This window comes from Amblyraja radiata, chromosome 12 (genome assembly GCF_010909765.2).
Source record: "Amblyraja radiata isolate CabotCenter1 chromosome 12, sAmbRad1.1.pri, whole genome shotgun sequence".
NCBI classification, from domain to species: Eukaryota; Metazoa; Chordata; class Chondrichthyes; order Rajiformes; family Rajidae; genus Amblyraja; species Amblyraja radiata.
This window is the reverse complement of record NC_045967.1, coordinates 37,295,285-37,308,652: the sequence shown is the minus strand read 5'-3', so window position 1 is coordinate 37,308,652 and position 13,368 is coordinate 37,295,285. Positions and strand designations below refer to the sequence as shown.

Here is a 13,368-nt window from a genome sequence, read left to right as displayed (position 1 = left end):
AAGTATATCTGAATAGTCATTTTGTCAAAATACGCATTTTTGGTGTGCATAGTGCGAGCTAGACATAAACAATGTTTTTTTGGTTAACTACATTGAAAGCTAGACATGCAGATCAATTAGAAACTCTTGGGAGATTTCTGGTGATCCTTGCGCTTTCTGCTCTGTAGCACCTGATCCACACCATGAATTCAGGCAAAATGTAGCTTTCCACCAGATTGGGATGATGAAAGCAGAGATGCTGATAGATGTGTATTGACAGATGTCAAAATTTCAACACATACCTTGTGTAACCGTGGTGCTAACATTCAATGGAAAATTACCTGGAGAATTTCCATGACAAATAGAAATTGCAGTAGGAAAAATGACTGGGCAATAGTACCTTAGTAGATGGCAGAAACATGCATTTAATATTATTAGAAATGCTTTTTCACAGTGTTATCTACAATGAACTTTAAAAAAGTTCTTCAAATTTAAACCTTAAACAAAAACAAAATGCAATTATCAAAAACAATATTCCATAAATAACAGTGCACTCTAATTTAGTTGTGGTCTAGCTGCAGTTTAGCTTTTGGAGGTAAGGTTAGTGACAAATAATGATTAAAGTTGTGTTTCATATCTCACACAGCATATTGCACAAGGGATTTGATCATGTGGTTGGAATTAATTTATCATTGTAGACACTGGTAGATGGAGCATGGTTTAATTCTTCCAAACTACAAATAAATTCAGAAGAAACAGTAATAAGCAAAAATGTCATTTACATAATAACACCAGAGGTGTAGACAATTTAAAACAAAATCAAAAAGGTATCATTGAGAGGAAGAAGTAAATCACTTGTCATTTTGTTGCATTTAAATGCCTTTTGTTAAGATTTCTAGTCAAGAATAAATTTCTGAACTATAATCTTTTTGAAAGTCCACTCATTTTCACCAGCAGAGAGGAATTAAAAAAAACAAAACAAAGTCAGACCACATATGCATTTCAACACTTGATTTCTAACTTTATAAGTTATTAAATATTAATTGTTTCGTATAACAGTTGGTTAGATGGTTAGTTTGCAGTGTAAGCTTGCTGAAAACATTGTAAATTCCATTCAAATGATGGTGAAACAGCTGCTGAAGTTCTCCCAAATCACCATCTTCTTCACTGGCTTTAATGAACTCCAGATCAGACTTCACTTGTTCATCTGAAATACCCGACTCAATGTCATTTTTGATGGACATAAGGAGCAAGTAATCGTCGTGCATATCCCTTTGTTTGGAGATTTTGTTTTCTCTACGATATTCCTCATCAGCTGGGAGATCCCGCAGAAAACTTGGCACCATGACCGTTTCATCCATGACGGTGGCAGCTGTGATAAATCTGTTTAAAGCATTGAACAAGGAATGCTGGCTGTTCTTTAGGTGTGTAAACTGCATTATTTTGTACAATTTTGCAAGAATGAATCTAAATGAGAAACAAACCAGAGATTAGTGGAAAATGAGGGAAGTGCACGTGAAAAATATGAAACATTTTCAGCAAAGAATACTGAAAATAATTATGATTAGTATTTCGAAAATAGCAAACAAAGTTTGATAGATAAAAGTTCTAATTCTTGGCAGCAATTAATAATTTTATACAGAATTTTAAATATGAACAATAGAAAATGCATAAATATCCTTTCATTTATAAAACCTACGTACAGCACATACCACAGAATCACTGCAACAAAGCAAAAGAATGTTAACCAAAAAATATTCAAGTTCAGTTCCAGAGAATTCCTGTCGTCCTGCAGTTTGCTTAATTGTATCAGTGCTTTGGCTTCACTACAGTGTGTCCTTGGAAACTCCTGAGATTAGTAAACCCATTTCAGTTGGATCAAAGATGATTGACATCTCAACTAGTAAATCTATAGGACAACAGTAACTATAATACGGACTTTAGATTATTTAGCAACCTATCAACATCAGGTGGGAGGATGAGGAAGTTAATTTGGAAGCTTCCACCTTTGCTATTGGGCTGATTTGGATGGAGCACTAGTGTACCTATTCAGAAACACAATATGTTTATTTCAGATAGATGAAACTTAAGCAAAGACAGTTCTATCAAAATGAATCCATTAAGCGACCAGGAATATTGATTAGAAAATAACATTCATAATGATACAGAAGCTGAGAAATATGACAATTAAAAACTGATTTATTTCCAAAATGGGATGATACTTTTTCCAGGTCAAATGTGCTCTGATGCCATTCTGTAAGTTATGTTCTATTAAAGAACTTTACATCAAGAACCAGACGACATAGCTTTAAGATGAGAGGGGAAAGATTTAATAGGAACCCTTTAAGCCCTTTTAAAGAAGATTGCAGTGGGTATATGGTAGGAGCTGCCAAAGGACCAAGTCTAGTATCAAGACTTAGTCTAGTATTCCTCTAAACATTTCCTATCCATGCACCTACCCAAATGTCTTTTAAACATTGTTATAGTACCTACCTCAACCCCGTTGGGTCTGCTCCCCCATCGCAAGCCGTTCCCCTAATGCAATATTGTACCACTCACGCATAGCCCCCAACTGCGCAGGCGCAGCTCATTTCTCCTCATCCCCCAGCACTCCCTCCTCCTCTTCGCCCTCCCTCTTCAATCCCTAGAGAGGGAGGGGGTAGAGAGGGTGGGTGTGGGGGTAGATAGGGAGGGGATAGAGGGGGGCTGAGAGGGTGGGAGTGATGGGCATCTCCCTTCTCCACCCCCCATCTTCCTCTACCACCCCACTCCCCACCCTATCTCCCTCCTCATTTCACTCATCCTCCTCCCCTCACTCCCATTCCCTGCCCCAGGACCTACCCAGATCGTAGAGCGGCGCCAGGGCCTGGTTCTCGTACTCAGCCCGGCCTTGGCTGTAGGCTCCATCCGTCAGCTTGGCCGCCGCCTGGGCTTCAGTGGGCTCGTCCCTGACACCGGACCCAGGCTTGTCCTTGGTTCCAGCGGCGGCTTCTATTTCGGGCCCGGGCTCAGCTCTCACTCCAGTATCACGCTGGGCATCCATCGGGCAGCGGCAGTGGCCGCTACACGAGTGCGCTGGTGTGCCCATCCCTCCTGGAGTGTCCCGTCGTGCCTTGCGAGTCGATTGTGAAGTCACTCAGGGTTTTTTTTCCAAAATGGGTGAGTTTTCTGGCTTTTTTTTAGACTTTAAACGATTATAAAGTCCAGAAATATAGGTGGCAATGCGACGGGAAGATGTTTATCGCCTCAGCGGGACATAAGATGAGTTTTAGTAATAACTAGACCAAGTGGTACCCGTTAGGTCCCGTCCCAAACGCAGGGTGGGAGGGGGGGGGGGGGCGCGGCGTCAAATGGGAGGTCGGTCCCCGAACGCAATATTCCACCACTCACCCATAGACCGCAACTGCGCAGGCGTGGCTAACGGGTTCCCGTTGTGACATAGAAGATTGAAGCATTACTGCGCAGGAGCAGCTGACGGGCACGGCAAGTGGAAAAGTGATTTATTAAAGCTTAAAATGTGAATAACTCTTAAAATATAACAACAATTTAAACATTAAAGATGAAATTTATTCAGTTAAGTTCTTTCTTGTTGTGTCTCTTGCTCCCTCTGTTTTGTGTTCTTTCTCGTTGATCCTCGACATGTCCAGATTTCTTGTTGCGTCTCTTGCTCCCTCTGTTTTACATTCTTTCTCGTTGATCCTCGAGATGTTTAGTTTTTTCTTGTCACATCCCTTCATTACGTGTCTTGCGCTTTATTTTTTGGAGATCTTCGAAACGTGGTTATTTCTTGTTGCGTCTCTTCATTCCTACTATCAATCCAATGACATATGATTAAAAAAGACAATTTTATCCATTGCAGATATTTATAAACTTTTAAAGACAATGTTATCTTTCAATCCATGAAAATATGATTAAAAAATACATTGAGATATTGTGTACTGTTTTGGCTGTGTTTTTGCAACTTCTTGTTGTGTCTCTTGTTCCTTTCTGCCCCTTAATGCTTCTCGACGTCTCTTTGCGTTGTTCCTTGACCATCCTGCAACTTGTTTGCTCCCGCTTCTTGGCATGATGTAAAAAAGAGAAAGATATTTATGACGATGTATATATTTATAAACTTCTAAAGACAATTTTATCTATCAATCCATTAACATATGATTAAAAAAGACATTGCACTTTTGTGTACCGTTTTGGCTGTGAATTGGCAACTTCTTGTTGTGTCTCTTGTTCCCTGCGATGTTCCGTTATTTGTCACAGATCCTCAAGAGGTTCAGTCCTTTCCTGTTGCGTCTCTTGTTCCCTTCTGCTCCTTACTGCCTCTTGACTTCTCTTTGCGGTGTTCCTCGATCATCCTGCAACTTCTTTCCTCCTGGTTCTTGGCATGATGTAAAAAAAAGATAAACTTCGAAAGACAATTGTATCTATCAATCCATTAACATATGAACAAAAAAGACCTTGCATTATCGTATACCTTTTTGGCGACTTCTTGTTGTGTCCTCAAAACGTTCAGTCTAAATATCTGAGATCCATAAATTAGGTGACAGTGACAGCCCTAGACAAAAAGGCAGCATTTGAACAAGCATGGTATTAAGGCATTCTGATAAAACTGAAGTAAATAGGTATCAAGGGGGAAAAAGCACTCCAATGTCCCCAAATATTTTCAAATTCTGACCTTTCTTCCCTCTTACGATCCAACGTTGATATTCAGATTGTTACTGAATTTTCAATTCCACTTACAACTCCTCAGAAAATGCAGTACATGATTACATACAGAAGACCTCGACGATAGACCGAAGTGGCAACACTCATGTCAAGCAACAGAAAAGTAAAGATAATCTGCAACAAGGCAGAATCGAACCATCTAACCTTGATACTCAATGCCATTATCAATACCAAATCCTCAACCATCAATATCTTGTCAATCATCATTTACTTAATAATCCATCTGCAAGGTTTGTCAGGAAGCATGATAGAACACTCTTGACCTTTCAAATGATTGCAGCACCAACAACTTTCAAGTGGCTTGTTGACGTACAGGAGGAAACATCCCGCTGCATTGGCACCTTATGTAGCCTAAATTATTGTCCTCTCCTCCAAAAACAAATTGTGAGAATAGTTGTGCCATCTATAAAATGCATTCCCCACCTCCCATGACCTTGACCAGTATGGGGACATTGCCACCTGCAAGTTCTCTTTGAAGGCATTCAACATCCTGACCTGCAAAAATATTGCAACTCACTCAGCTTCTCTGAAACGTAAGCCTGGAAAATAACACTCTAATGGCCCCAATTATGTCAAATACTGACGTTCTTCCATCTTAAGATCCGAAGTTGATATTCACTGATGGTCACAGAAATTTTCAAATCCTCGGAAAATGCAGTCCATGCTGACTTACAGATGACCTCGATAATAGACCAAACTGGCAAGTAACTCTCATGTCAAACAATAGAACTGTAAAGATCATCTCCAACAAGACAGAATCTAACCACCTAAACTTGACACAATAACAATGCTCAAACATCTATATCTGGACAATCATCATTTAGTCAATAATTGACTGAATAATTGAACTGAACCTGATACATATACTTAGATGCGCAGGCCAGTGGTTGTATATCTTGCAGCAAATAATCCATCTGCAAGGTTTGTCAGGAAGCATCAGGAATCTTTCCTGTGGAATGAACTCAATGTGAATGAAAAGTATTTTTAATTGCAACTGTAAATGAAAATGTCACTGCATATTTCCAACTCCTTGGTTCACTCATCCCTTCACACCCAGAACCCACCCACCCTTCTCCCACGACTCCAACTAGGGATCCCGATAGTCCAGTATCTCATGGTACCAGGAGTAGAACGAAGAAGTAAGCCCCAGTATTTAAGGAGAGAGAGGTCATTAGAGACATAGTACAGCCACCAGAGTATTTCTGCGCGCCTAAGCCTAGACGAATTAGACGAGTAGCGAGAGATACGAGGGAGTCATTTAGAAGGTACCGTGAACCACCTAGTGAAGAGGGAAATATATCTGAAGGTGAGACAATAATTGAAGATGCTGAGATAGATCCCGAGATGGCAACAAGTATAAAAGCGAAGCAAGTAACTCATAGGCAGTTCCCTGTCAGGGAAATGCCTAATGGGCCTGTCCCACAGGTGACTTTTTAGACAAGTGCAGGAGACTCTGCGCTTGCATCATGATTGTCACATGGTCGCCACATGTTCGCTGGTGGTCTCTGGCGAGTTTCCTTCATGGTCGCGAGGAGTTCCTGCACTCTGAGAACTAATTGTGGCCTCAGTATGGTCGCTGCAAATTTTTCAACATGGTGAAAATTTTTCTGTGACCAAAAATTGGTTGCTATGGAGAAAATCGATAATCCTGTAGTCCTAGGTGCAGTTGTAGCGGGGTCGCCATGTAGTTATGGGTAGTCGAGGTAGTCGTAGGTAGTTTTAGTTAATCACCTTTGCTGACCAGGCATTTTCATTGGCTCATTGGGGGGAAAAAAACAAACCAAGGATAACCAACTGGTAATGTTAAATGCCCTCCAAACTTCACTGATGTGCATCTCTGGCTTATTAAGTTGTCTGGCTTCTTACAAGTGTCTCCACACCTTCTCCCCTCCCCCCCCCTTTTAAAGGACTTAACGTACACTGTGCTAGCCATTTTAACCTTCCTGTTCATCGCGGTGTGTGGTTGTTTCACCTTGGCTTTGCGCCGTGTGAATTTCAGACAGCGCTCCCCCGCTTTCCTTGGCCCCCGCCTTTGCAATGTGTGTGTGTGTGTTCCACTCTGACAGTCGCCATTCCAGTTCGCGGTTTTTCAGGCGAGTGCTGCGAACTATACAGTCGCCGGCAGTCTGCTGAAAAATCGTCTAAGTGGGACAGGCCCTTGAAGCCACTCACAAATTGAAGAAGCAGCACCAAATATTTCGCTTAGGTAGCTTACACCCCAGCAGTATGAATGTTATATTCTCTAATTTTAGGTAACTTCTACAAACACCCCTCCCCTCTTCAACTAAAAGACGATATCCAGTTCCACAGTTTGCAACAATGTATTCCTCTTTGAGATCACACTGTCCCTAGTCAACAATCAGCCTATTGAGGAACCTCCCTGCTTGAGGTGATCTGTTGCCGGTCCTGATTTGTACTGGTCTTTGCTCGCTTCCATTTCCCCCTCCCCCCCACCTCACTATCAATCTGGACAAGAGTCCTGCCCCAAGACGTCACCTATCCATTTTCTCCAGAGATGATGCCTGACCCGTTGAGTTATTCCAGCAATTTTGTATCTTTGTCTTTATCTTTATTTTTAATCCGAAAACCTGTTTGACCAGCACATCACTGCTATGCGAGATGCACATCAGCAATTCACCACAATATCCTTGACATAACCTTAACAATTGAACAGCCATCACCTATACTGGCATGGACAGCATGCTCATCAGAATAACAAACCACCTTAGCTTGCATTTTTAGATTTAAATTTATTATCGTCACATGTACAGTGAAAAGCTTTGTTTTGCAAGCTATGCAATCTGATCAGATAATACTTGTGTAAATATAATCATCAAATTCAAATACAGTAGGTAGAGCAAAGGTAGAGTAGAGTGCAGAATATCCTTCCCAGCATTGTAGCACACCAGTTCTATAAACAGTCCAATGTCCTCAATGGAGTAGAGGTGAATCAGACTGTATCCTAGCTTGGAACAGGACGTATCAGAAGCCTGACAAGTGTGGAAGAGGCAGCTTCTGAGTCTGATGGTGCAGATGTTTGAGCTCCTGTACTTTCTGCCTGACAAGAGCAGTGAGGAATGACAGGGGAGAAGTAAAGGGCCTGTCCCACTTACGTGTCCTTGGCACACAAATGACGCGACCTCGTGGTCGCGTTGAGGCTGTCCTGGACTGCGGCCGTTCTGTGAATTTTTTTTATTTTTTTTAATCGCTGGACCATTTCAGCACTGGAGTAAACTAAAAAGCCGCTTCTAATGCCGTGAGCGCCGACAACAGGGAAGGATTTCAGGTACGGGACAGCTAAAGGAAAGCTGTTTATTTTACATATAAAGGTGCTTCTTAGGATTACCTTAATCCACATTTTACATTGTGAAAAGGTGATTTAGGCCCCATACGAACCGGCAGTATTTTTCCTGCCGATATGGTGTTTAAATTCACCGCAAACCGCAACATTCCAAATGATCGCGTTCCACAAAATCCCACTCGCAAGATAATAATAATAATAATAAATTTTATTTAATGGGCGCCTTTCATACATCTCAAGGACACCTTACATAGTAATCGGAATAAAAACATATAATCGGAATAAAACAAGTAATTAAAGACATCACAGTGACACAAATTAAAAACAGAATTCAATCCAAAAACAGAAAATCAAAAACACAGTGTGAAAAGAGAGCAGCGGCAGCCAAAGCGCGCCAGCGTCCACTCTCTCTTCACGGCAGCCATCTTGGACACAGACCTACAGGACTACAATTAGACAAAAAAATCATCCCCCCACAGTGGATAGCACTGTGGAGGAAGGCACAATGTCCAGTCCCCACCCCATGTTCACCCCAAAGTCAGGCCTATTGAGGCCACCGCAATTGCCTGTACGGAGGCCCGATGTCCCTGGCCGTTCTCACCGGGTGGTCTTGCCCCGGCGTCGGGAGAGTCCTTTCGGCGGCTGGGCCACTTGGAACGGCCGCTTCTTGGTTGGAGCCCGCGGCTGCTGAAGCCGACAAGGCCGCGCCGGTTTGGCGCTCCCAGGCTCCAGATGAAAAAGTCGGCGCCCGCTCTCCGCACTGCCGCCTTGCCGCCTCTACGCACGTCGTCTCTCCGCACGCCGCCTCTCCGCTCCGCAAACCCGCAGCCCGGAAATGTTGCTCACGGCGGTCCAGCTCGCCAGAGCTCCAGCGCGGCGACCCAGGCAAGGCATCGCCCGCTCCGCTCCGCTCCAGCGCTCCAATGCTGTGCCGCCGCCCAGGCCGAGGTGCTGGGTGGTTCCCGCCAAGAAACAGCGCTCCAAGCCCGCTGGTAGGCCACGAGGACGGGTCGACGGGCAGCCCGGAAAAAAGGCTGCCACACCGACCAGGTAGGGACCTATAAATAAAGTAACACCTACCCCCCCACATTAAAAGACCATATCCCCTACAAACAAAAAAACAGGACTCACTAAAAACTAAAAAAAAAAAAAAAAACGAATTTAAGACGGACGGCTGCTGGCTAGCAACCGTTCACCAAGATGGCTCCTCCTCCACTGATGATTTAAATGGCCATTAATTTACAGGAATTAAACACTAAATTCTTTCCATTGGCCTAAAAAATCATGACAATGAGATTTAAAAATCATCTTATATTGTGAATTCTTGTGTGAATGTTATTTGGACACTTAGGCTATTTAAAAAATATTAATCTTTTCTTAAGAAATGGATAGATGTTTAGATCTAGTAATTGAATTTTGTAATTAGCTACAATTGGGTAACTAACTAATTATATGCTTTAGTTTCAGGTCATCCAAGTAAGATTGTTTCATATTTGTTTCAGAATGCTTCATTCTATAATAACTGAAAATTTATTTCAGTTCTCTTAATTTTTAAGAAAGTTATGGGCTTTTGACTGTCCTCGATCACAGCTTTTGTGTTAAGTCAATGGAAAAGCAATAGGGAACAAGATGCTAATTTCTGAGTATGAAAATGGCCATAACTTTTTTTAATACTGAAGATATGAAAGTGAAGTAGGTGTCAAATTAAACTTATTTTTATGCTTTATCTGATGGGATAAATTGCAGACTTGATTTTTAAAATCTCAAAATGTTGTAACATTGCTAGCATTAGTTGGCTGTTGTCGTCACGTTCAAAGAAGTCAGTTACTATCTGCTTTGTTTCGTCGTTCACCCTGTCCCTTCTCTGGATCCTTTCATATTTCAAGTTTTTGCCAACATCTTTCTGGTTCATTAATGCCAAGCGCCAATGACATATGTTTAACCATCCCGTATTTCCTTGTGATATTGCTTGCGGTGATTTGTCTTATCTTCTGTGTACTCGGGTGCACGTTGTTCCGCCGATACTTGTCATGCCATAATGCATCAAGGAGTGCATGGTGAAAGACAAGTTTTTTGGCGACAGCTCTGTCCACTATACAATGTTTTAGGAGCTTCCTCGTTTTCCAGGGTGGCGAATCTCTCTCAAGCAACTGTTCTTTCACCCTGTTGTATCTTCTTCTTCCACTTCATCAGTCTTTCGCGATATTGTTTGGATGTAAAGCTATGGTTGGCTGTAATTCTCTCTTTACGGCCTCTAGTTGGCTGTAGGCTTTTGCTCGATCTTTCTTGACCTTCTTATGGCCTCTGATCAACTGGTCGTCGTGGAGTTGGTGGAGGCAGATTTGCAGCATTTTGAATCACTGGTGTTACTGGAGGACTGTCTGGAAGCTGGACATGGCGACGAGCACGATATGTCTTTGACCTTACGCGCCAACTTATTATTTTTCTTTGTTCCCGCACACTTCTCTCTGCAAATGGAGCAGTTAGCTTTCTTGCGATTCTGCTCATTTTCCACGTACTGCGCTCTCAGCACTGGGTCATTCTTCTGACGATCATGATAGCTCTTGGCACGTTCTGCTGGTCTACGAGCCATTCTGTAATATATGAAAATTGAAAACTTACTTTAATAACCTGCTAGAATTAAATGAACAAGACTTGGCACAAGTCTATGCACTCAAAAACTTGAGTGCTTTGTAGAATATTAATCCAAATTTCATTCCTTTTTCACCAAATTAATCTTTGGTTAAGGTGGAGAACATGAAGCATGTTTACTAAAATTCAGAATGTTTGTATGGAAATTAGACTTGGTCCAAGACTTTTGGCCTGTTAGTTTCAGCAATACATACAAAAAAAATTGACTAACCAATGGTTGGCTATAAAACAAATAAACAAAAAATAGATATGCCTGGTCTGGTTCTGACTAAACTTTAAGGGAATTATAAGAACAAACAATGAATACGAAACAAAACAATGACAAAATTACACAAAAATGATTGAAAGTCAAATCTATTTCACTGCTTGTCATATCTGTTTCACTGCCTGCCTGGGAGATCGGAGGTTAAGTGACGGAGATGAGCGTTACAGATATGATGGCCCAAACCTTTAGCCCAGCATGGCCTCGCCGGAAGGCGATATTGTTTGGATGTAAAGCACATGGACGAACCTATCTGCACTACAAATCAGTTTTGATATTCTATGGGATCTAGAGCTTTCGGATATGATGCTAAATAAAGGTACTCACCCGTTATGCAGCAAAAACTGGAGTTTTGGCACGTTTCTTGTCCCGCAAATCAGGATAAATTCACACGGTAGGTGACTTTCAAATTCCGCGGTCTTTGAAGACCGGAAGTGTTATATACACGAGGGATGGCGCAACACAGGTGAGTGACTGCGTCTGACTCCAATCGTTGGGACAAGACATTTTCGAAAAAAACAGTAAGATCTATAATTTTATCAAGAATAGAGGTATATTTTGAAGTGTGAAAAAGATTTAAGTGTTTAATACCTACCGTTTAAGAGTATTTTCATTTGATAGATTCCCCATCAAATAAATATGACGACTGGAATTTTTATGTACCCAGCGGGACGGGTTTTCCGGGGGTTGGCATCGAACATCGTAAAAAGATAACAATATACCACTTTATTCCTCTAGGGTTTAATCTTTATTTATCAGGATTTATTAACAACATAGAAAACGAAGAAATGGTATAGAATTACGGATTTTGCGTAGATATGGCATCAAAGTATTAGGACAGAGAAGTAGACACTTACTGAAGTATCACCCGTATATTAGCAATATTACAAAATTTTGAGATTTTAAAAATCAAGTCTGCAATTTATCCCATCAGATAAAGCATAAAAATAAGTTTAATTTGACACCTAATTCACTTTCATATCTCAAGTATTTAAAAAGTTATGGCCATTTTCATACTGGGAAATGAGCATCTTGTTCCCTATTGATTTTCTATGGACATAACAAAAAAGCTGTGATCGTGAACAGTCAAAAGCCCATAACTTTCTTAAAAATTAAGAGAACTGAATGAAATTTTCAGTTATCATAGATTGAAGCATTCTGAAACAAATATAAAATAATCTTACTTGGATGACCTGAAATTAAAGCATATAATTAGTTAGTTACCTAATTGTAGCTAATTTCAGACTTCAATTACTAGATCTAAACATCTATCCATTTCTTAATAAATGATTAACATTTTTAAATAGCCTAAATGTCCAAATAATATTCACAAATAATTCACAATAAAACATGATTTTTAAATCTCATTTACATTAATTTATAGACCAAATGGAAGGAATTTAGTGTTCAATTGCTGTAAATAAATGCCCATTTAAATCAGCTTTCCAGTGGATCCCTGTGGAACGCGCTGGTTTAGAACGTTCACATTGCGGTAGATTTGTGCCCTCAAATGCCCAGAAAAATACTGCGCGATATAATGGGCCCAAAATGAGCTACTCGCAATATTAAACTTTGTATAAAGGGATCTTTAGAAGCCCTTTTTAATGTAAAAATATACAGCATACCTTCAATTGTTTGCTTTATGAGACCCTGCGGTTCCTGGCGGTCGCGGGTTTAGAGATTGATTTTTAAACTACTATAACTATTTTACGAGGCCTTTAAAACTAATAATAGCTTTTGCGACGGGGTCTTCCAGCGATTTTTCGTTAATAATTAACTAGGCTGAACATCTTCGATTTGAACAGCCTAGAGAAAATCGCGTTTTAAACCCGCCCCCTCTAAACGGCGCCAAAATCGCGCACACTCGCAGCGACAGATTTTCCACGACGCTTCAGGTACGCTTTGCAACATACCTACGTATATGTGGATGTCTTTACACCTTCGAAAAAACACTAGGTGGTAACGATTAAATGTTTACATATTCTGATTCACATTCCCCCCCCTAGGCAGAGAACGTCTTCACTGAACATTTTATACTTTTTTTCCCGACTTATTACTGATTAAAACAGAAAGTGAAGACTGATCCCCTCAGGCAAGGAGGTTTCCTGATAGGCTGACTGTTGGCTAGGGACAGGTGTGAGCCCAAGTGTGATACATAGTTGCAAACTGTGGAACTAGTTAACCGACATTTAGTGGATGTGGGGGCAGGGTTGTCAATGCGGGTGTTTGTAAGAGTTACTTAAAATTGGAGAATTCAACATTCATACCGCTGGGTTCTAAGTTGTCTGATCGAATCACGAGGTGCTGTTCCCTCGATTTGCGTTTCATTCTGGCAATGGAGGCGGCCCAGGACAACAAGGTCAGTATGGAAATGGAATGTGGAGTTAGCGGTTAGCGACTTGGAGATCCAGTAGCCTTGGTGGACTGAGCGCAAGTGTTCAGTGAAACAGTCGCC

At 41.2% G+C, this 13,368-nt stretch overlaps 1 protein-coding gene across 1 annotated transcript; it reads right to left on the bottom strand.

The window, feature by feature from the left end:
• Window positions 1–384: 384 nt before the first annotated feature.
• Window positions 385–2,370, bottom strand: LOC116979090 (mid1-interacting protein 1-B-like). Its single transcript, XM_033030540.1, has 2 exons — window positions 1,692–2,370; window positions 385–1,446 (listed from the first exon to the last, which is right to left on the bottom strand). Exon 2 carries the CDS (start codon window positions 1,416–1,418, stop codon window positions 1,002–1,004), a length of 417 nt encoding a protein of 138 aa, XP_032886431.1. The 5' UTR covers window positions 1,419–1,446; window positions 1,692–2,370; the 3' UTR covers window positions 385–1,001.
• Window positions 2,371–13,368: the final 10,998 nt, after the last annotated feature.